This window comes from Neodiprion virginianus, chromosome 4 (genome assembly GCF_021901495.1).
Source record: "Neodiprion virginianus isolate iyNeoVirg1 chromosome 4, iyNeoVirg1.1, whole genome shotgun sequence".
NCBI classification, from domain to species: Eukaryota; Metazoa; Arthropoda; class Insecta; order Hymenoptera; family Diprionidae; genus Neodiprion; species Neodiprion virginianus.
Window position 1 is genome coordinate 11,033,371 of NC_060880.1, and position 25,762 is coordinate 11,059,132.

The 25,762-nt window shown below is 35.5% G+C and overlaps 1 protein-coding gene across 1 annotated transcript; it reads left to right on the forward strand.

Annotated features, from left to right (window-relative positions):
* The first annotated feature begins 22,482 nt into the window (after positions 1 to 22,482).
* On the forward strand, positions 22,483 to 24,840 carry LOC124302493 (uncharacterized). The gene is made up of 2 exons (XM_046758725.1): positions 22,483 to 22,570; positions 23,613 to 24,840. The coding sequence occupies exon 2, from the start codon at positions 23,621 to 23,623 to the stop codon at positions 24,710 to 24,712; it is 1,092 nt and encodes a 363-aa protein (XP_046614681.1). The 5' UTR covers positions 22,483 to 22,570; positions 23,613 to 23,620; the 3' UTR covers positions 24,713 to 24,840.
* Positions 24,841 to 25,762: the final 922 nt, after the last annotated feature.

Here is a 25,762-nt window from a genome sequence, read left to right on the forward strand (position 1 = left end):
TGATAAAAGCCTCCAATTGGTCCTCGAATGTTTTCCATTTTGCCCCCTTTTTAATGGTTCTATAGTCTTGGCGTTGAATCTAGCCATCCTCGGTTCTTCTCGCACCGCCTCGTCCGTCCTCGTTTTACCGGTCCTCTCCTTCCGCGACTACGCATCGCTTCCACTAAGAGTTTCCGCACAGAGTCTAATTTCGCTCCCGTTGGCACCTCGACCTCGAATCGTGAAAAAATCACCAATAGTTCATCTTTGGAGTACGTTTGAATCTGGGCGGCTTGCCCCGATTTGAATTTTTTTTCCTTTCCAATCTCTTCTCACTTCGCGAGCTCTTTATCAGCGTTTATGTCGTCTCCGCATCTTGTAACTCCCTCCACCATTCCTTCAATTTATTTAAATGTTCAATTTATTTGAATTCCATTCTCGTCGCCACTGCTAAGAGCCCATTAATTGAGGGAACTGGCGAGGTAGCACTGAATACACGGAACACTTTGGAGGAGCCCACTGTTTATTTTCGTGTCGGCGGTACGAGCTCACAAGCTGGACTCCTCACCTCGACACCCGAATAACTCGGGTACCCTCTACCTCGCAGTGGGGATACTTTCAAGAATTGTTTCAAAAATATTGTCGCAAGAATTATAGAGTGACTTTTTTAGATGTAGTTTACTCTGTTTGAAATATTTCAGAAATATTTTTATTGAATGTTTTATGAAACGTTTCAGATATATTTGAAAAAAAGATTGATGCAAGTTGAAAAGTCAACGTCAAGAACTTGCAAAAGATTTCTTGAAATGTTTCAAAAATATTTATAATTTTTCTTATAAAATTTGAAATAAAACATCTCAAAAAATGTTTTTAAAATAATGTAGCAAGGATTCTACACCAATGTTCAAAATCATGTGATCTTCCTGAAAATTTCCAGAAAGGTTACTCAAAATTGAGTTTGTTAAAACTTCCGAAATGACTTGAAGAAGTTACAGAATAAGTAAATAATACATACAAAAATTTATTATACCTCAATAAACGCTTTCATTACAACAATATTATATTTTCAAATTACCATTTCACATTCTACTGATTTTCTCTTTAATTAACTTTCTAATCAATCTTGCACATAACTCAGGAACATTTGGTATTCATTACTAAAAGTTTTTTAAATTTTTCGATCAGGTTTAAGTAATCCAATATTCGTACTTGTTAATTAAGTTATAGCATCATAAATAAACATTATTCTTTCGCATAACATTTGAAGAACTGTTAACTACGTTTTGAAAATAATCTATGAAGTAGTAAAAGAAGAACATTTTTTGTCATTCTAACCTACAGACAGGTACGCGCTGAAAATCCTCAAGTAGTTATCACAAACATTATTATTTACGTCTAATGATCAGGCTTGATTGTCAAGTTTATTTTCAGAATTAGTTATACTAAAATACCAAAATACCTAAGGACGATTTTTTCACATTTTTCTCATAATTTACCATAGCTAACATTCTATCAACAGTGTCCACTGGATTATAAAAGAATAACAATATAATAATTTACGATGAAATGTAAGGAATTATTAATGATCGGCTCAATGCGCCAGTGGTATATGGTCCAAAAAATTGTAATCTTGTAAAAAAAAAAATTATCGAAATCAGCTCGAAAATTACGCCACATCACTAGAGAACATGTATAATCATAATAATCAATAATCTTTGCTCTCTTTTATTGAAACTAATTCTTACTTCAAATTCGAATTGAATTATCTGAATGTTGTACTATAATAATAGAACAAACTTATTCATTATTATAGTGTAATGATAAACTATCAAAAATATGTGAATCAATATTTTGATCAGTCACTTTGGGTTAAATGGACGGCAATCAGTATACCGGGACAATCTCTAGAAACTATACAGTCAAAGCGCATGCCACATCGAGTTTCAACTGTCTAATTCCGTTTCTGGCGGCGATGTAGTTGATACAAATTTTTGAGGTTATAATCTCGAACAGTCGAGGTAGTGACTCGGCAAGTTGATTCTTCAAATAACGGTCGAAACTTGATGCTGATGCTCTTTGAAAATTGGTTTTATTCGACTGAAATGAGAAATCTGTTCAATTGTTGGGTGCTCAGAAGAAATGCAGTAGGTAGGTGGGAACACTTTATTTGATCGCTTTTATAATTTTTTACATTAGAAATAACAATGAAATTTTTTTCTTCCAACAGGTGATACGGCCAAAATGATTAAATCTCTAATATTCACTGTTATATGCCTATTCAATTTATCACACCTACGAAGATCATCGCCACTTTCAAGCAACTAAGCAACTTTCTCACTCTCTTTTTATTACAGTCGGTAATATTGAATTTTGTCATTTTCGAAAATCAGACATTAAACCGAGAGTTTAAGAAATTTAAATATCTCACTATCTGTAAAAGAACTGTGAATTTTTTTTTCTCGAAAATAGTTCAACAACTTTTACAAATAGTCGATAGTCAATGTATTTTTTGCGATCAATAAATTATTGCTACTACTATTAAAAATTTTCCAATGATTATCAGAGCTCATACCGCAAATTTTTAATAATGTTCGACTGAATAAATGAAGGGAACCTAATACTCAAATTGGAAATTCATGTTATATTATATTTATTAAAATGATTTCTGTATTTGGTGTCAGTGCGGTTCAAAACGTAGAAAATCTAATCCAGAACGTAGATATCAGGAACGTTGATCATATCCTGTGACACAAGTTGAAAATCAACTTTCTCAAAATGCGCCTCAAGGTCACAAATAGCTTCAAGGACAATTATGTTTCATAGTAATGTCAGAACATTATTACGAGGATATTGACTTATCAGATTCAAGATTGTATCCCTTGTTCCATCAAAAGAAACGAATATCTGATTTCCAACGAAGTCGTTAGGAGAGATGGCAAGAAGATATAGATCATTGACGTAGAATCCGCGGACTAGTGATTGAGGACGAGTGTAAACGAAACGAAATGATTTTGAGATGGAGAGGGATAATGATTAACAATAACCGAGGTTTTTATTGATCTTGATGCGGCGATACAGACCGTATCGCACGAATGTGTTACACAGAGTAGCGGTTTACAGAGCGAAAGAACCCATAGATTACACTCATACATGATTTTGAGACAGTAGACCATACATGAGATACAGCTGATAGGTTTTGAGTCGCGACACGGGCAAGCGGCGAGGTTTGACGCAGATATAGCAAGTAAATATTGCACGCGAGTGTGCGTCCATACGTGAGGACGGTTATGAGTGTCGCGAGACACACATTTAACTAATTCGATACCTTGCCGAAACAGAAGTTCATGAAGATCGTTTTCCAAATAATATAATCCGATAAAAAATGTAGTTCATAGTCCTCCGAACATCACCTTGTAACAAGGATATTTGGAAAGAGTCCCTGTGTTGCAGAAACCATTATAAAATTCTTGGTTTTCAATTCGTGCCACTAAATGACTTCTGCGTTTCAGGTTTCATTTCCAATCTCAGGATGAGGTTTTTTTTTGTTCCTGACAATGCTAACATGGAATAGAGACATAATTGCGATAAATGGAGATTCACAAGCTTTCAGTCTTAGCATAGGACCCCGTAAAGAGTGTAAAATTGGGTTTGATTTCAAGCTATCGATAAATTGCATTGCAATTAAACAGTGAGCGAGTAAGTGAATCCTAAAGCAGACCAAGTGATTATTTGTAAAGCAACGTGCACTAGTAAGTGAATACATACTTTACACTTTACTCGGGTTCCACGAGACCGAAGCACGGGTGATAACTGCAACTAGCTAGCCAGATGACACCGTCAACTGAGATTGAGTTTAAATACATTTTTAATTAAAGTCATTCAACATTTCTAGATTTGGATTGGTTCAGTTTGCCTCACAAAATTCAACCCTAAAATCTAATGGAGGACTTGAAGAACTATTTATCTGAATTTATTGCCGAAGAGGGTGAAAGTAAGCGTCAAAGTAAGATACCAAATTGAATGGTATGAAGTTTGAAAAACAACTCTGGTCAATAATAATGCTTGAATTACAATGTTGCACAGAGTGATTCCTCGGTAGAATGAATTGGCAGCAACGGTTAAGTAACAAACTTATCGCTATTGGCTCGATCAAAGCAAAATGATGAGATATTCAGCCAGTATGATCTGTAGTGTATCCCGTTCTTCAATTTTGCCTCAGCTAATGTTAAGGTGGCGATGACCTCATGAAATTCACTCTGACACCTGATGTCTGACGGAACAACCAGGTTTGATTGTTGTAATGATTGCACCGCTTCAGAAACCAGGATCCTTGCCACCGAAACGTTTTGACCATCAGGTAAGCCATATTTCTCCTCGTGTTAATCAAAGTTCAAACTTTGAGCCTGCTGAAAAAAAAAAAAAATAATTTTATCATTAAATCCATGTTAACATATTATAATAGTCAAAGATCACGGAATTAGGAATTTACTTACATGCTTCCATGTCTGACAACTTCAATTCCGCTAGACGATGAATTATTTCGTACCTGAAAATATTGGAAGCTATTATTATCAGATAGGAGCTTTCGATAGTTTTGGATATTACCTTCCAATAAAATGCACGAACCAAATCGTGAATGAAACGCATTTTTAATCTGATGTCAATAAAGAATCTGTTTACAATAAACGTTGTTTTCACTTGCCTACCTCTGTTTGTCCAGATTTCCACTTGTTAATGACATTTCACATTGAATTTCAGATTTTTATTTCGATAAATAACATCCAATTTCTGTATCATTTGATATATGCTTTTTCGTTGAATTCTTTATTGCGTCAGTTGAATATTTTCCGATATCGACCACGGTATTGCTGAACGATACTATTCTTCTTAGAGAACTTACGCTACGTAAGAATAAACAGCAATATAACTTTAATCCGCGGTTTTATGCGCGAGAGATTTACAGCTCCTGAGTATTATTTGATTTTGTGTACGTTGGCCCCCTGAAATCATTTTTCATTAAATGATTACTCAGAATTCAGAAAAAAGTTAGCTTATCGCCTAATTACCTTTGCTTTCTTTTCTATCGTGTGACAGCTGAGTCAAGTCATGATGAAACACTTACTTTCATGATCGCTTCATCTACATTATTATATTTTCGCTTCACAGCCTCTGAAACGATAAAATTTACTCAATTTTTTATTACACATTCTTATCGTCATATCGATACGATCAACTTTGCACTATTGCTTTGATTGATTATGATTTACCATAAATGCACTCGCATAACATTATATATTTGAAGCTTTTATTTTTCTCCATTGTGATTTTATTTTTTTCTTGTCCTTTGTAGAAATATTTAACTAAAACCTCTACAATAACCAGTCTCAGTAATATTGTGATTATCCCGTCACGGGAATTTTCATCTTTTATTGTTTTGATGTATGTAATCTGTAAAAATGTTATACATAGCAGTATTTTCTTTATTTGTTAATAAATATCACAAAAACATGAGTTGTGCAGTTTATACGTGCTTAAAGGTATATAAGGCTCAAATCGAAGTACGTTAGCGTACGATAATCAAGCGTTTTACACACGGAGTGTTATGAAATTATTTTCTCGCATTAGTATCGAATTGTACTATACTTATAATTAATATACAGTTTAGCAAATAATTGTGAATAAAATTGCACGTCGTCTGGGAGGTAATATTACTGTAATAGAATTATAAGAATTACCGGAGCTGTCACATTTTTCTCTCTCATCAATGCTGTTCCAACAGCTTCCATAGTTTTACTTTTATCATCCACCGGAAACAACTTTTCAATCAATATTCTTTCTGATGCTGATAGTTTTGTACATCCTTCACTCTCATTCGTTCTTCCAGTCTTAGTATTTTACAATTTGTTTTCAAGCTCAGTTTGGTTAACGTTAATTTTATTTAACAGTTGTATCAGGACTTCTTGTCCTTCTATAAATAAGTTAGATTTATTTACAAACTGTACATTATTTACGATTATAAGATTCAGAGTATCACGATATTTAATTATAAGAACGTTCAAAGAAAGTGTCAAAGAGTATAAATTATTATGATTTTGTACTCACGAAGCAGTTGATCTAATTTACTGTTAATATCATTAGACTTGTTATAAATTGACTGTACATTTAGATTATCCGATGAATTTTCCTTGCAAGCTAAAGCGTCTTTGTTTTTACGACTGTCAGATTCTAATTATTTAGAAATACTAGAGGCTTCGCCCCTGCCTCACTATTTCCTAATACAGTGTCTGTTAGACAGGTGAATTTATATATGCTGATTTGATGACAGGTCTGCAACTGTTGAATCTTGCTGTAGTTATTATTTCCCCCATAGTAGAAGAAATACATAGCTTTACTATAAGTAGAATTTCTATGGCTTCAGACAAATTAAAAACTCGTTATGATATTCGAGCAAGGGATATAAAATTAATCCCGGAGATTCTGTCTGGCACTTTCAACCTTGAAGACAGAAAGGACGATGTCTGAAACTACAAAGAAACTGGAAAGGCTTTACTTGGTGGTTAACCGGATCAAGGATTTACAGGATCCGAAAAAACCTATTTCTTCTCTGATATAACTCTCCTCGAGTTCTGTTTCATTACTTCTGCTGACATGTTTGCCAGTATGATATATTTGAAACGATACTCAGTCTCACCTCTGCGTGTCGATCTTGAGTGCCTTATACACAATACGCCAGCGGGCGAAAAAGACAATTCCCGTCGGGAATCATCTTGATAATTCTCGTTTGCATGTTTATTTTTTGCGTGTCAAAAACAGATACCCATAAAGATATTTGTCAAAGATTGTCATAAACAGCCGATGACAGCTGTCAACGGAAGTTTTGTTTGCTAGATGCTTTTTGTTTTGTTTTCGGCCTCTCACTCCACCGCCAACTTCATGCGTATACTATTGTTATTACAATCTTTTTGATACTATTGTTATTATAATCTTCTTCGCCTGTTGTTACTTCTTTTTCATTTGTTCAGAACTTTTTTATTAAATGGAGAGATGCCAAGAGATTATCTTGAAAGTTACAACTCGGTCACCGCCGACTCGGCACCACTCACGTTCTTCGTCTGTTTTTCGCAGGCTGGCCATCCGATATTTAATTTCAGACTGCGAAAGGTCGAAAATCGAAAAAAATCCTTAAAGCTTATCACATTAGGTGTGATCACCCATAAAAATTCAAATTATTATTCATGGACGATTTGACAGGAAATGCCCCATACAATAAATGAAAACATAATCGTCGTCGTCGTCGATGCAATCATATTTCGGCCTTTCGCAGTTGAGAACTAAATATGGGATGGCCAGCCGGCGAAAAACAGACGAAGAACGTGAGTGGTGCCGAGTCGGCGGTGACCGCGTCTTAACTTTCAAGATATTCTCTTGGTATGTAATATTAACATGTATTACATTTACATCATTTTAGGAATTATTATATAGTATATATGTAGGGAGATCTCGATTCAGAGACTTGCATGAGATAAATTGTGGGAGTGTAGGTTTAAGATAACAACACGTGTTGTTGCAGTAATCAACTGTTATCAACAATAATACAATAATAAGTTACAGACGAATACAGTACAAGTATTCGTTCTAACATACCTGAATCAACACAATTTGTCGGTATAGCAAAGGTAGTCGTGAGTGCGTGCCTGTGTCGTAGCACAGCTTGTCAACGACTGCCCGGTGCCGTCAGTAGCGAGTGTCTCGGTCGCCTGCCCACTAGTCACATGATCAGCGGACCAGGCGGCTAGGTTTGAGCAAGGCGTCAAACTTACATATATTCCATGAAAAAGGCTTGGCGCGGCTGACGACTGTTTTCAGGTAAAACGCGCTCTTGATCTCGTTGTCATTAAAACAATTTTTCTCAAGAATCAAGTGGAATTAATAGATGTTTAGCCACTATTTTGATAGTTTTATTTGACTTTTTTAACTCCAATTTTACTTGCGGATTGTTTTCGTAAACAATGTAACCAAACATGAGGTTGTCTTGATTTATCGAAAAGCACGATATACAAATTTTCATAAATATCATAACCAACGATTACTGCATTTGTTGAAGGTATAGTACACATTAATTTTCATGATAAAGAAATTAATAGCTATTATCTGATATATATTTCACACTATTAATTATATTCGATATTTCAAGCGCTCATCGAACAAGTTCAACTATAAGTGAACATATTGAACATACTGGTGTGCCTGCGCTCTCTCTTTCTCCCCTCATCATAGCAAAGACCATGTAGAGTGCGACGGTATGGTGAGAGAGGAAACGTGCAAATGCAGTATCTCAATTTTATTCATTTATACCCTACAAACTATTAACGTTTCCATTATGAAAATGTAAAAATTCATTCAATTTAATATTACCTTTATTTGCAAACGAAATTGTTTTAACGAAGGTAAGTTGAAGAAAGAGCGTCTTTATTCGAAAATAAGAACGTAATTATACTAATGAAGCCAACAAGTGCCTTTTTCATGGACTAAGTTAATAAATACTTGTTCATATTGGAATATTAAGAACCAATTCTCAATACCTTTGTTGCGATTTAGATTTTGCATATTGCAAGCTGAACCATCTCCATCTGGATTTTCCTCGTGTAAATATTCGTGATGTTCATTAATTTCCTCATGTAAACGTTTGCCATCTTGATTTTCCTCACGCGAAAGTTCGCTAAGTATATCATCTTCATTTGAATCATCGCCATCTAAACGATTGCTATGTTCATTATCCTCCCGTGAATTATCGCCATTTAAATTATCTTTATTAACCAATTTGACATCCTTTGATTTTTGCGTTTTTTTCAATTTTCTTGGACCTAACAAATTTACCGACGACTAGTGATGGCGGTTTATCGTTCTTTAATTGTGGAATGCGTGGCTTCTTTGCAGACGGTGCAACACCGTCTTGCATAACCAGTTTTATACTACGAAATGTTCTAGATTGCTCTAATTTCTCTTCGTCACTGGGTTCAGTAACATCTTCGATGCTATTGTTGGCAACATTGCTAGTAAGAGCAGACAAGAGGTATAGAGGTTGGCACGAGAGTAGTCGAGTAGGGAGAGTCGAGAAGAAGATCGAGATATAATAAACGAGAATAAACCTAGAACTAGTTATCCAGTCAGTATTGTTAAGTTTTGTGTCGGTAATAATAAATAACATAATATTCATCGTCATCGAGCTACAACAGAGTGATCATTAATAACCAACCCGATCCAATCCCTAGCCAGCCGCTAACACTATTTACTTTAGATTCACGTATCGCATCATTATAATTATCTGAAAACATGTTGTTGACGAATATTAAATAGTATATCCACGCATGGGCTGTTCTTTACAGATTAACTAAATTAACTCCTTCACTTTTGCATAAATAAATTTTTTACTTTTTCAAGTATTCGCATTATACTATTTATTTATTTATCTTTTCTACTTATTGTACGAAAAAACGTTGATTCAAACTACGTACTTTATAAAGAACAGATCATTCATTATCAGTTTACAAGTACTCTTGTAATACATATTTTGTTAAGCGTACCATTATACATATTTAACGATTCTTGTAAATGTGCATTCAATCCAGTTATCTTGTGGATCGTCTAATTCTCTGACACATTTGTTCAAGTAAACGTCATTCGGTGGCATTGAGATGGTCATTTCTCCTTTGTTTATCCATTTGCTGGGATAAACTTTTTTTCTTGTTATCACGATCTGCTATTATTACAAATTTTTTCGCCATGTTTTTGATGTTTAATACCCTAAAGTACGTGTAAAGAAAATCGGGACTCTCGTCTACTCGTATCGCCGCTTCTCTTACGGTCGCGATCTATGTCACCGACGTTAGGAGGAAAGAGACAAAAGGTAAACAGAACTACATACAGAATTACATTGATTGGAATAACAGCTTCGAATGTTGTTTCTTTCGATTCTACAGGAAAGATTTAAGGAAATGAACCATGTTGTACGTAGTGTGAATAAAAAAAATCTTTTGATTCTACAGAGAAACGCAATTGAGCCTTTATTCTAACCTCAAAACAGGATAAAAATAACCCATAGCACATGTATGAATATTTGTTTTTAATTATGAACTTCCAAATAAATACTATGTAATATGTGCAGATAATATTATAATTTGAGAAAAAATATTATTTTCAACAATTTACATTAATCCCCTGTGTAAGCGTTGCACCCATAACTTCTCCATTTCGGATAAGGAAGTGTCGTGACTATTATTATTATTACTATTACTTAGAGTGTTAAAGATCAAGAACGCCCAAGAACTTTAAAACGTTATTTCAATAGTTGTAAGACAGGCCAAATTCATAGTCATTTTAAAACCGATTTAATTATTAATTTATAATATTATCGGTACATACTTGAGAGTTCGGTATTACATTGCCATCGAAATTTATTATTAATATCGTATAATATTCAAAGAAATACTTATTCTACTGGCTTGGATAAGCGAGTTTCATCCCAGTATCTACGATACACATAGCTTCGGTATATTAACCTATAGAATACTGTAGCAATAATGTACAATTTCAACATAAATTATTCTTAATTACTTCCTGGGATGTAAAACTTATCATCAAAAGTTCTATATAATTCTAGACAAAGCAGACAAAAACACGATTTTCCATGAGTGAATGTGTTAAGTTTGGAAAAATCAAAATATCTATTGAATTATTTTTTACGATCCTTAGGTTCGATATTTGGAAGATATTATTTTAAGACCAATACTTATTATCAGCTGAAAGTTGAGAAAAAATGTATGCTAAAATTTTAGCAGATTTTTTCACGTATAATTTTGTGTGAAAAATGGAACAGACGCCATGTACAAAACTAATTTATTTTACTTATAAATTGATAGTTCCATACGTATAAATTATTGGATGTGTAATAAAGCAGTCATCCTTGCAAGGAATTTTAAAGACTTTTGCATTAAGGTAGTTCTTTCCGGAGAGTCCAGTCCAAAAGTTTTGGCTCACCACCTATGTTTTACGTATCTACGGAACTAATATTGTAGACCAAGTTTATTTGACTGGACTGTGCCCCTCACACTATTATACTCTCTATACAGATACGCTCATACTACGATAACTTTTGTCTGTACGAATACCTGGCAACGTCGTTTATTTTTTCTCTTACTCGCCTTGTACAGCCCGGGTTCACGTATACCCAGGAAAAAATTGCTAACGATTACAATATGGCCAGTGATGGCGCGGCACTGGACAAATGATCGTTGACGGTCAACGTTGGGCCCAAACCTGGGCCAATCTATTCACTATTGCTGAACCTATGCTCAGTTCAAGCATTGGCATATAACGAATGGCCATTTATGGGCCGATATTGTTTTGACGATGGCAAACGACCGTTGGTGATCAACGTTGCTCCAACCTTGAGCCAATGTTATTTGCCATTGCCGAACCCATGCTCAATTTGAGCATTGGCATGCAACGAGTTGCCAACTCTAGGTTGATATCGTTGTGACGATGGCAAACGACGTTGGTGACCAATGTTGCTCCAACCTTGGGCCAATGTTATTTGCCATTGCCAAGCCCATGCTCAATTCGAGCATTGGCATGCAACGAGTTGCCAACTCTAGGCCGATATCGTTGTGACGATGGCAAACGACCGCTGGTGATTAACGTTGCCCCGACCTTGGGCCAATGTAATTTGCTATTGCTGAACCCATGCTCAGTTCAAGCATATTTAGCGTCATGTAATCGAACAACAAAACGATTAAGCTATATTGAATTTTTATTTATCATTCGTCTGTGAATACATTATAAAAATATTTTTCATAAGTTTGTGAATTTCTATTGTTAATATTTTTTGAAAGGTTTCTTCATTCTTCGGAAACGATTGATTCTCATTATTAACTTTTGCATTTTTTTAATCTCAAAAAACTTTGTAGTGCACAGTGTGTAAATAAGTAAATATAATATGTAACAGTGTAAATAAATCACCAGTCATGTCCAAAAGATATTATAGTGTGAAGAAAGGTCGAGAATTAAATAAAATAACGAAAATATAAAATACAGAAGAGGAGGTGGGGTACAAATGTAAAGAAGAACTCGAGCACATTGTTGAAAATAAACAATTATCAACGTAAAAGTGCTCAGATATTCTGAATAATAAGCAATCGGACGGCGTATTCGACGAACAATCTGATGAACAATTTATCGAAGAATTTTCGGAGCAATTGGATGATTTGTCAACGGGTGGCGAAAATGAGAAATCCGATGAAGAATCTGAGCCTTGTCTTATCGAAGTTCCGACATTGAAAGAAAAGCTGGTCGCTTTTGCACTAAAACATGCCGAAACGCTGCCCCATAACATCCTCACAGACCTTCTGACATTACTTCGCTCTGAAGGATATGTAAACTTACCGAAAACAGCGCAGACACTTTCGGGTACTCGTCAGTACAAGAATGTGCAGTCAATGCTCAGTTAAAAAGGGACTCTAGGGAAATATGCGTACATTGGGATAGAAACGCAATTAAATAAAAAAATCTCTCCTGATATTTACACTGATACTCAAATCAACGTATTTGTAAATATAGATGGTGTCCAAGTGTACCGCAGCTGGAACAAACAGTTCTGGCACATCTTGATGAAAATTCATCACGATAATTTCGAATGTCGACCGTTCGTGATTGCAATTTATTTCGGCGATTCAAAGCCACACACTGTGTCTGAGTTTTTGAAAGACTTCGTTTCCGAAGCAAAGGCATTGATCACAGGTGGTGTCGTCATTGCTGGAAAAAAATTCACGTTTCGGATCACTACATTAATATGTGATTCACCGGCTCGATCATTCCTCAAGTGCATCAAAAGTCCAGGAGGTTTCCATGCGTGTGAACGTTGTACAGTGAAAGGTGTCACCATCAACTGGAAGCGAGTGTATCCAGATCTTGATTGCCCAAAAAGAACGGAGGTATCATTCCACCGAAAAACAAATGAAAATCATCATTTGCCTAATCAGCTCACAGCGCTTCTTCTATTGCTAGAATTCAACATTATCAAGTCTGTTTCGCTCGATTTGATGTACCTCCTATTTTTAGGAGTAATAAAATTACTGCTCGAAAAATGGACAGCTCGCAGTAGTCCTTACCGGATGAAAAAATCAAGGCTGCGTATTTTCACTGAGTTGATGGCTTCGCTGGAATCGATGGTTCTTAGGCGCGTTATGAAAAACTGATGAGAGTGAAATTTCAAGATGCGCGCGCATCACTGTAACACAAAATTAACAGGATGAAGTTGCCCACTCAACCGAATTCATTAAGTCTCGAACAAAAGCTAAAGTTGGTACGCTTGTCGCCTCTGATCACTGTTTTCATATTTATTTATAATATTTATCCACATGGTTTTAGTTTTTACAGTCACAACACGTGTTTTATTTTCATACAAGTGCGAATTATATATGTGGCAATAAAATATATTCAGTAGTGATTTAAATTGAATATTTGGATTAATATTATTTACTATTTGTGAATATTAGTGAAAAAATTGTGCTAAAATACTTTTTCAAGTGCTCCAATATAATTGAGGTTTTTACAAAGTGAGTATACCAATATTGCATTATTTATTAAAATATATTATCGTTCTCATTTTAACTCTACCTTTTTCTTGAATTAATTTTTCATTAATAGTTCTATACTTTATTTTTTTTGAAATTGATTTCACTCATATCGAAATATCGGAGAAATTTCCAATCATCATGCGACATTTCATTTTTTCAAAAATATTCAAATTCCTTTTTGTCAAATATCCTTCAATTTTTTTAATTTTTTTTATTTTTTTTGTTTTAACGATTATTATATTATTGTTCTACAAAAAATTTTGTATTTTATACTTTCAATTACAGTCAAAAATTAGGCAGAAAAATATATAAAGCAGTAATATCACTGATTGAGAATTTTTTTATTTTACAGATGCACTGTGGATAACATTTTGTCACTATTATTCATGGAGTAAAGTGACTACATAAAATGTATGGTTAATATCGAAGAGAATACATTTAAATTCTACTGCTAAAATACTTTTTCAAGTGCTCCAATATAATTAAGGTTAGTTATCCGTATGTATTATTTATTGATATTAATTAAAATATCATTATTGAATATAATTAATACTAAATATTATTAAATTATCAGTGTTGAATATTTATTATTGGTTTTTTAATATTTACAAAATAGAGAATTAAATTTAATAGAACATTTAATAAAAAGTTCGGGACAAAAATTCAATAGATTATTTAAATATAATGTAAGACATCCGTTTTTTGTTTTATTGTTTTTCAATGATGCCAAAGAAGTATAACTTCTCACGCGCGTACCTAAGTACACGCACCCGTTTTTAAATTTGTTTAGATGGAAGATTGCCATCAATGACGCTGGTCAATGAAAGTTTGCCCGCAGAGCAACTTGGGCCGATACAAAATTCGAAAAACGATGCAGGTATTATATTCTCCTCCGCAGCATTGAGCAATTATTTTGTATAAAATACCTTGAAAAAATACAAAAAAAATGCAATTGAGAAGCGCAATTTGGTCTATTTTTCGACAATTGATAGACAGCTAAAAAAAATCATATCTTATTGGTTAATGTATAGAATATTCTGAAAAAACCAAAAGTTTTTTTTAATAGATGTAACAACCGAAAAAATGTTGAATGAAATAAACAAAAGAAAAGTAAATAGTTATTGGCTTTCTACAATTGTTAACCACAATTTATAATATACAATTTTTATATATTGCCATTTTTATTTCTAATCCTTTTATTATGATTTTCACGTATATCGAAAGATTATCTTCTCCAAGTGTTTCTTGTAATGGAGACAAGAATTTCAAAAAATATCACCGGAGCCAAACGATCGATAACACGGATCAACACAAAATTTTACCTCGACTTTAAAGTATTAGATTTCGATTCTTTAGTTCGTAATTAGACGAAAAAAAAATATATAGCATGAAAAAGTTTGCTTTTGTATTTAGGAGACCGATTGAACGATATTTTTCAAAATCTGTGGTTTTAATTATCAATTAAAGATGAAACCATTTAAATAAACATTTTTATTATTTTTATTAAGTTTTACTGTCAAAATAAGTTACAAAAAAGTAGAAAATAATTAAAAAGTGCACGCTTTTACTTTTTCCTTTATGTTCGTAAGTACTTTCTCTCAATAAACCCCAAATATAGTCTCCGATCATGTTTTCATTGCATTGGCCTTGACAACGTTGTTCGAAGCTCAAAATGTCCCGATGAAAACGTTCTCCTTGTTCTTCTGAATACGCTCCTATGTTGTTTTTAAATTTATCTAAATGAGCATGCAGCATATGTACTTTTAATGAGTACATTTTCAGTTATTCTGGACTTCTACAAAACACCTGATCGTTGTTTATCACTCGAGTGCCATCTAGAAGCACTGTCTGAACGTTAAAACCCAACTCTGATCGCGCGGTATTTTTTAATGTATTTAAAATAATTAATATTTAAAAAAAATTTTACAATGAGTATTTTTACTATAACTATTACAAAAGCAAACTTTATACTAAAAAAAGGTGTTTTCTTTTCGTTTTTGTTCATAATTAACCAGAAAATCATAAAATAAACTTTAGGACGAAGAACAAAATTTTTTTTGTGGAACCGTGTAATGCATGATATAAACAAAAAAATTGACGAGCTCAAAAATATGATCGCCATGACTCTCCAAGTACAACCAGACATCGATGATGGAACTAACGCAACGAGGGCACAACTAAATGATGTGCTACCATTCGCTTCTCAGGAAGCTTTTATCGAATTCGACAGAACAATTGCCGTGTCTGATGACAAGCGTAATGCTCTGGTACGTATATATTTTCTGAAAATAATATCATGTGTTCTTACTTTTCTAATTTCTAGTAATATTTTATGTTTCAGAAAAAAGTGATCACATCATTGATTTTTGTATCTTGCAACATCAAACGTGCGTTCAATCGTACAATGCCAGCTCTCATCACTAAAGATGTCCAACTGCAATATAGCGGATGTGGACGTAAGACTAAAAACAACCCAGGCAAACTTTCTTTTGCAGCGACGAACACTTTCAAGTGCATTCGAGGTATGTTTATTTGTATTTTACTATCAAAAATAATTGGTCTGCGCAACAATATGTGGAAAACAATTTAATATTTTTCTCTCTTTACAGATATTTTCCAGATAAAATTTCCTACCGACGAATCCACCGCTTTACTGCCATATTTGAGCCGTTGGCTAGCGGGGGCTGGAGATCGCGAGGGTGGTCGTGCGGCACGGATGTCAATCGGTCCTAACGACAAAAATAATAACAAATAGGGCGTGATGATTTATTATCTTTGCGACTTACTATCTTTAACTTCATGTGATAATCCTCTCGATGTGATATTATTTTATAGTATCTTGATCTCTTCATAATTATAATCTTAATTTTCATCACAATATAAGTATACGAATACGAATTGAAACAAAAATAAAAAAAAAAAAACGACATTTCATCATTGAATGACGAGATTATGTATTACGTACGATATGTACGATATTAGTATTATACATATATGTATGATATTAGCATTACGTGGGATATTAGAATATATAGTAGAAAAATACATTAAAAATATATTAAAAAATCGGTTTTTTTCAATGACCTGTTTTTATTGAATCGCCTTTGAGCAAAAAGATTGGCACAGTCCTTATGCCAACTCTACGCCGGTATTGGCCCAATCGTGAGGCCGAAATTGGCGGAGCGTTGGGTTGTTTTCGCACGCAACACTGGCCCGACACTGCCAAGAAAACCGGGCCAGCATTGGTATCAGCTTTGGTGGAATGCTGGTTGATGAATGGCCAACTTGTACCCCGAGGGTTAGCATAGTAGTGATTCCAACTCTACGCCAGTATTGATCCAATCGTCAGGCCAACGTTGGCGGAGTATCGAGTTATTTTCCCAACCAGTACTGGCCCAATGCTATCTATCAGTCCTAGTTTACCGTAGGACCGTTCCTATCACTCCAACCTTGGTTCAAGCGTCGGCCTAGTAGTGACACCAACTGTCGGGCATCCGGCGGACAGCGTTGGCGCAATACTGTGCCGAGCTTGGGCCGTTTGAACATTTTTTCATGGGTAGTTTATTCTTGACGTAAACATAAGTATTTGATTTATTTTATTGTTATTGAAGTGATTTAATTTAGTAACTAATAATGGGAGATCGACTTCGTCATAAGGGACGTTTTATAAAAAAAAAAAAAAAGTGCTGGATAAAAAAATTAAAATAGCGAGTAGTTTACAAGCGAAAAAAGAAGCAGCAAATAAACCTGTTACGTCTAACCTCTTAGAGGGTCCTCGTCTAGTAGAAATGAGAGAATTATGTAAAAACTTAAAATGCTGTCAATGTACTAACGTACTCTGTCTCGATGATACAGTGGATAAAACACGTTCAGGGTTAGATTCTATCCTGAGAGTCGAATGTATGAAATGTAATGCTATAACACGAGTATCAACTGGAAAATCTCATGCCGTCCACAATAATAAAAAATGTAAACATTCTGCTACCACCACGGGCGTAGTACTCAATAAGTTTATTAAATATACATTAGTTATTATTATTTTATTGAAACATGATAACTCATTAAATTGTATGGTTACTCGAAAGAAAATAAAATTTAATCATTGTGAGTAAATAAAATACTGATTTTTACGTATTTATCATAGGTGCTGTACATGCTGGCTATGGCTGCGCTGGACTAAACAAAATATTGGCTTGTTCAAATATGCCTGGAGTTTCTACGAAAATGTTTAAGAGGTATGAAAGAGAAGTTGGCCCTGCAATTGAAAAGGGTGCCCAGGTAAGCTGTAGGAAAGCTGCTGAAGAAGAACGGCAACTAGTGATTGATAACGTCGAAAAATTGTGTGAATTGCTGTAAGTTTTATTTGGTTTTCCGCAATAACGCTGCGTCAATTTCTTTGCAATTATCTCTATCACTTAAAAAAATACTTTTTTACACATATACTTATTGATGTCGGAAGTGCGAATATTCTGCGAATATTTTAACAGGCACTGATGTAATCTTATTACATCTGTATCTGTAAAAATATTCGTGGAGTGTGCCAAACAACACTTATATTAATATATGTAAGTTTGACGGCCTCCGAACTTATTGTTGGTTTACATGCGTGAGTCCTAGGACTGGTCGGCTAAGCGTGGGCGTTACGAACGACTGGACTCGAAAGAAGCAGTCGTGGATAAACTATGCTGCGTAATAGTCGTACTCATTTCCAACTTATAGAATGCCAACAATTTGTGTTGATTTAGGTAAGATCCGTATAGTAATATAAGTTAGTCATAGTTATATACATACAATATTGTACTAAATATTCCTTTACTTATAGCGATTATTCACTGCAACAACACGTGTTGGTTATCTCAACCTGCCCAACAATCATCATTGTTAAGTCTCTGCAATAGAAACTTATGTATATAAATAATGATTTGGAGATAATTGTGAAATTTACATACATTGGAATTTTTACTTCCACCTTGAATTTGAAAATTTTGGTATAGTAATGATTTATAATTGTACATATTTTACAAAATTGTTTTTTGCTTAAACATCCAGAACAAGGTGTTCTTCAAAAATGTGTTGACTTATTGATTAATTAATTGGTGACAAACTAGAGTGACTCTTATAACTTAAAAGGGTTGCGGAAATAATAATTCCTGAGTCTCAACGACTTGGGTTGGTGTAGAAACGATACTAAAACATTATATTAACACCGATCACAAATAATTACATAGATAATAACAAAAATGGTTATAACACTTATAGTCACCTAAATCAACAACAATGTCGGTTTTGACGATCGGGAATGCAGGCTTAGTTAATAGTAATAGTTAAAGAATAATTTATAATAAACAATATATGTTGCGGAGCATTCACTATGACGCTAGTGGGTGTCCCGAGCGCCTGTCAATCACTCCCCTCTCTCCCGAGGCGATGGCTCCGCGGTGTTCACTCGGATTGTGGATTCGGAAATGTAAATACTCTGATCAAGATAAAAGCAAAGATGACCACAACAGTGGAAAAAATTTTGAGGGCAGTGCTTAAGCGATGCAGGCAGATGCTGGAGCAGCATTAATAAATGACGATAAGATTCTTAAAGAATATAATCTTGCTGCTCGAGTATTAATTGGCGATGAGGACAGTTCGACGATTGCGGCTGTACGTCGAGAAAATCCAGAAAATGTTAACAAGCTTTGTGATAAAAAATCATTTCAAAAAAAATTTCGGCAAGGATTTATACAAACTAGCTAATTACAAAGAAATAAAAAAAAGGTACCATTGAACACATTAAAAAATGCTTTGGATATGCTATTGCTCAAAATTCCGGCAACTGTAAGAATTTAGCAAATACGTTACGTAGTATTCCAGATCATTTATTTAATTGCCACGAAAATTGTGGCGTTGGTGTAGCCGGAAAAATGGTTCTACTTGACTAAAAATCACCCTTTCAGATACTTTACTATATAATGAATTATCTGCTTCATTTACAAAGTACGCCGCCAATGCTCAGAAATTCTTGATTGCTGCATCGAGTCAAGCGAATGAGTCGTTTAACAATATCATGGCTCACAAATCACCCAAGAATATTTGTTAAAGCCGAAGTGAATCGTCGAGTTTTCGTCTTGCTAGCTCAGTGTGTGTGAAAAATGATGGTGAATCATACCTCATGAAGGTTCGCAAAACTTTGGGGCTGCCATCAGGGCAGTACACAGCTTTCTATGCTAAACAATCTGATCTCAAGCGGGAAAAACGATCTAAAACTGCTAAATTACCGGATGCTAAAAAACAAAGGATTTCTGTAGCCGAAGAACGCGAGAAGTTGAAGAAAAAAAATGAGAGCACAGAAGGTATACAATATCAGCCAATTTTCGGTTTTTCCGAGTCATGTGAGGCTTCCATAGACTTTGGTAACTCACAATTGGAAAGCAGTGAGATTAAAATAACACCTAAGACCTGGAATCTAGTATATTTTGATTTGGAAACGTCTGGTTTCAGCAAATCGGACGAAATTTTACAAATTGCGCCATCGTGTGAAGGTCGAGCGTTTAGTGTTTACATAAATCCAACAGAGCACATTGATGAAAAGTCTTCTGTCCATACTGGACTAAAGAATATAAAAGGTGATTTATACCTAAGGGGAACCAAAGTTTTGTCTGTTCCGCTGAAGGATGCGCTTCGAGGCTTTCGACAACTTTTAAGCCTATCATGTAAACCATGTTTACTTGTTGCGCATAACGTGAATTTTGATGAATCGCATTTACTCCGTGCAATTTTGAAATGCTCTATGGTGCAAGGTTTTGATAAAATTGCTGGGTTTTCTGACTCATTGCCTTTGTTTAAAAAACATTTTGGCACTAAAAAATTCCAGGTGAATTTCAACTTTCAACACCAGCTGGTGAACATTTGAATGTCAAGTTAGATGATCAATTTCATGAAGCAATGTATGATGTAAATATCTTAGAGCGGTTAGTCGCATTAACTGATGAAAATAATTTATTTTTCAATTCTAAATCTCACAGAACATATTTAAATAATGTAACTGAATTAAAAATTACTGCCACTGCAATGATAGATTTGTCTCCTTTAAAAGGCATAGTGTCAGATCATATTTAAAAAAAAAATGGCTACTGAAGGTATAAAATATAATGATTTAGTAACAAAATATCAAAGTGAGGGAACTGAAAAGTTTATGTAATACTTAAAAAGTCCTGGTTGTGATAAAAAGGCAAGAGTTTCCAAAGACAAACGAGTACTTGATAAGTTAGTCAAGTTTTTCGAAAAAAAGTAATGCTATTTGTATCAAATGATCTATTTTGTTAATATATTGCTCAAAAATATTTATTATGAATGAATATTTTAATAGACAAATATTATTTATCACTGAAGTTTTGTTGTATACTTCGTTATAGATATTTCGTTTAACATATTCTATATTTGATATGATTGTCATAAATAAATTAATAAAACGTTATAAAAAATGTTTGTTTTTATATAATTATTATTTCTACTAATTATTAGTATCCAATGAAAAATTTTTATTACTTTATTGTGTCTTTAGCTGTTTCGTATTTTCTCGCTCATTTTTATGCTCCGCCATTTCGTTTACTCGTGACTGTTTCTCATATCCCGTCCACTAAAAGTAATCCTTTAAATATGTAATTCATTTTGATTCATTATGTAAACGACGAGGTAAATAATTTTCATCTTTTTTTCAATTGCTCAAAATATATTTTTCTTCGTTGTATTAATTTTTTGTGAGAACGGTGAAATTCCTTCAAAGAAAAAAAAATAACACTTGCCATTTTCCCACGCTTTCCCCATGGTACATATCATTTGCTACACAAACAATATCATTTTTAATTGCAAATATCTCCTGTTAGACGAGGTCAATCGCCTCCTAATTTTAACAGCGTATGTATTAAGCATTTAACTACTTATATTCCAAGTTTGAAAGATTTCTTGAAATTCAGCTTGCGCGACCGTACTACCTTAATTGCATTGAATTTCCGACTTCGAATGGTATGTGATTCTTTCACGATTTGTATACCGAAACTATTACTGCTGAAGCTTCCCAGCTTGTACAGCTCTTTCATAAATTTATACTTATTTCCTATAACGTATATCGATTTTCCACTTTGACAAATATTTGAAATGTTAACAATATAACCATCGATAAGTAAAACACAGTTATTCCTACCATCATCTCTTTGCAATTTGCAACAGTGCGTGATTAAAACTTTATATTGAGAATCATTAGTCTCATCAGGATGTAAGAGTCTGGACATCACACGTATACGTTCACACATATACGTGTGGTGTCGATCATCGTGAGGCTGTGAGAATGGTCAGTCGGTCAGTAATCGTCAAATCATCCACATCTATGTAATGGCCGTATAAGACCCAAGACCGAATTTTTAACTATTTATTTATTTGTTTTTCTATTGTAACATTTGCGAACCCTGTTGGGAAAGTGACGAAATTCAGAATCCGATGATCAGATTGATTAAAATAAACAATACATAAGGACTGACGATTCAATAGAGCGGAAAAACATTTGCTTTTATCGTACGACGCCTCCAAAAGATAAGCGTTATTTTTCAGTATTTATTATTATTTTAGTTTATTTCATCCTTCATCACGATTCCCGACCAATTTTTATCAGTCTCACCATTCTTATTATTATACGATGACTTCTCTATAATGCATTTATAGTACTTGGCTTGGCAAACAAGCAATTCGTTACGAAATTGGCGCCCGAACAAAAGTCCTTTTATCTTTTTCATATATTTGTCAATTTTGTTTTATGTTAATGATACAGCACGAAGAGCAATAAGGTCATGTAAAATAGATGTAATATATATTGATGGCTAACCGTTTAACTATTCAAACTAGTTCCAAAATTGTACATTCACCAATATCAACAAAGAAAGAGACAAAGTCAAGTACACAAAAATCCACAATAAATATGTTCGCTCTTTGGGAGCTTGTATTTCGACCGAGCCGCTTGGAAGGTGTGAGTCGCTTGGAATCAGAGATGAGTTGTGGTGTTGAGTTTAATTTGTATAATGCTATTTATTTAATTTATTTACAATATGTACAATTATTTACATGGCTGCCAAGTGATGCATGGTGCAGTTTTAGTTATAATGCAATGGGATGGAGGCGTCAGTGTTGATGTCAGTCGGCTAGGGGGATCGGTCACGGTCCTGGGTGGCGGAGTGTACCTGCTCTCCGGCGAACTGGGAGGCGTTAGTGATGATGTCAGTCGTCTAGAGGGATCGGTCACGGTCCTGGGTGGCGGAGTGTACCTTCTCTCCGGCGAACTGGGAGGCGTTGAGGGACGGCGGTACTCAGTCGGTTTTGCCGGAGACTCCCACTCGCTGTCAGTAGTTTGGGTGGCAATTGTCGCAAAGGACCGCTGCGGTTCAGGAAATGGTGACACAGGAGGTGGGATGTGCCGGTAATAGCTCGGCGAAGTCAGTCGCGCTCGGCGAACATCCCACAAGGAGAGAAGCACGGCTGGTGGTCTTGTGAGCGGTCGAGCGGGAACGTCTATTAGGTGTAGTGTCCAAGGGACAGGCGGGTTTGATGAAGTTGATTTTTGTTGGTCGCTGGCCGAAGCCAGATAAAAGGAGTCCGTCATATAACGTCGCGTCGTCAAGTCTGTTGTGAAGTCAGTCAGCTTGGTCAGTCAGTCGTTGTCGTGATGATGAGATGGAGCAGTGTCGTTCGGAGTCGGTTGGAAGCGTCAAGGCGTTGAACTCGAAGTGTCCTGCCGATCGGTCTGATCGGCCGTCTCTTATTCCAGCCTCGGTGGATCCTTGATAGCGGGAGACCGCGTTTGGCGCTTACGCAACGCGCTCAGCTGCGTGGGTGGCGTGAGCGGCGTGCGTGACGTCACACTTTCTTTTGGGTCGCGTGATTAGAAAGCACGCGAGGCTGGTTGCCTCGCGTGAGCTGGAAGGCGCGCGACCAACGAGTTGTGTTCACGTTGTTGTGAACAAAATATAAACATGGAAGAACAGTTGGAACGTCTTAAGGAAGAGTTAGCGAGTCTATCTGGTATAAAGGAATGTGTGGCACAGTTACAAAATCAACAAACACGAAATGACGAATTAGCCCGAGAAATTCAAATATTGAAGAATCAAAATCGAGAACAGCGGGAAATGCTCGAAACAATTCGTCCTCGGCAGACACAAACAGTAAATAATGATGAAACGTTGGTAAGTGGATTGGTAGCAAGTTTACAAAGGACACATATCGATGTAAATATTCCTGAATTTTTTGACGAAGAGAGTTCAAATCCAATAGAATTCTTAGATAATATGGAAAGCTATTTTAATTTAAAAAATATTGTTGGTCAATGGAAATTAGGAATTATAGAGAATAAATTGAGAGGCAGAGCTAAGTTATGGTGGAGTTCGATCAAACACCAGATTGAAAGTTATGATGCGTTTGAACGAACATTTCTGGAAAAATTTTACTCTATTCCCATACAAGTTAAGGCAAAAAATAGGTGGAGTTCTCGAAAATACAAATCACAAGATGGATCATTACAAATGTATTTTTTCAAGCAAATTGTTGAAGCCAAATATTTTACTCCGAAATTAGATGTTTTTGAAGTCAATTACACCATTATACAACAGTTGCCAAACAGAATTCGTGATATATTAGCAACAGTAAATTTTTCTGATACCAAACAAATAGAACAGACATTATCACAATTGGACAGTACATATCAAGAGCGAGAGAATGAAAAACGTCAAAATCAAAATAGCAGTAATCCGATAAATCAATCTCAAAATTTTAGAAATACAACGTATAAATATAATGATAGCCAATATATAAATTATCAACCCGCTAATAACCAAATTGGTCCACAATCTCAGATCAATTATCAGAATTATAGCCATAACAATTCGCAAGTTGCAAATACAGGCAATGTGATGACAAATGGGCAAAGTCCGAATAATTTTTCAGCGTCTACAAATAATCATATAATATTACCTAATCTAAGATATCCACCACCTCCATTATTAAGTACACATCATCAAGTCGTAGGAAAACAAGGCGTTGATAACGTGATAAATACAAATTTAAAGTAAATAACAACGCGCTGCGATTGGGTCCCGCATCGTGTTGTGACTATGTAAATCTAGCTGAGGACCTTGTAGGTGATATTGACGATAATCCGTATGTACCAAAAACTCATGATACAGAACACCACTTATTCAAGGAGCCACACATAAGTAGTGTATATATGCCGGTTCTAACTCAAAGATGGCGGCGCTCCCCCCTAGTTCCCCCCTAGCTCCCCCCTAGCTCCCCCCTAGCTCCCCCTAGCCCCCCCCCGACTCACGGCGCACCGCCCCCCCCCCCCGACTCGTCCCCTCCCCCCTCGCGACTCGCGGCGCACCCCCCCCCCCGGTCATTTTCGGCGGCTATTTCCATAGGATCACACACACACACACACACACACACACACACACACACACACACACACACACACACACACACACACACACACACACACACACACACACACACACACACACACACACACACACACACACACACACACACACACACACAAAATAATTCCTGTCGAGACTTGTTTGGCGCCGGAAAGCCGCACATAAATCAGATAGGGTAAAAACTTGCCAGATCTATTGAAAAAATTCCAGGAAATTGCTCTTTGAGATAGTGCTGACAATGCACTTAAACCAATCTGGGATAGTGAGCGTCCCCATAAAAATTCCTCGCACAATATGCGTGTCGAGACTTGTCCAATGGAAAAATTGTAGTGGGGGTGGGTGGTATATAAAGCGTACGTCTATCGTGATCGTCACTCTGTTCTCATCGTATTCTCATTGTGAACTGTTCTCGCTCGTGAAATAACCTCGAAACGCGATGGATCTAGCAAAAGTTAACCACGTCAGCCGCCTGGAGAATCTGCCAACCAAGAAGATGTCGGAACTCGAAATTGGGGGAGTGTATGACGTCATCGGGTTACGACTGGTCAAAACAAAATTCGGGGTACGTGTTCTGGCGACAATCGATGGAGAATACAACGTCTTCTTACCGCCGAGAATCGCAAGAGTTCTACAAGAAGATTCCAGTCAGCTGACTGAAATGTGTAGCATGGCCGGAGAAAA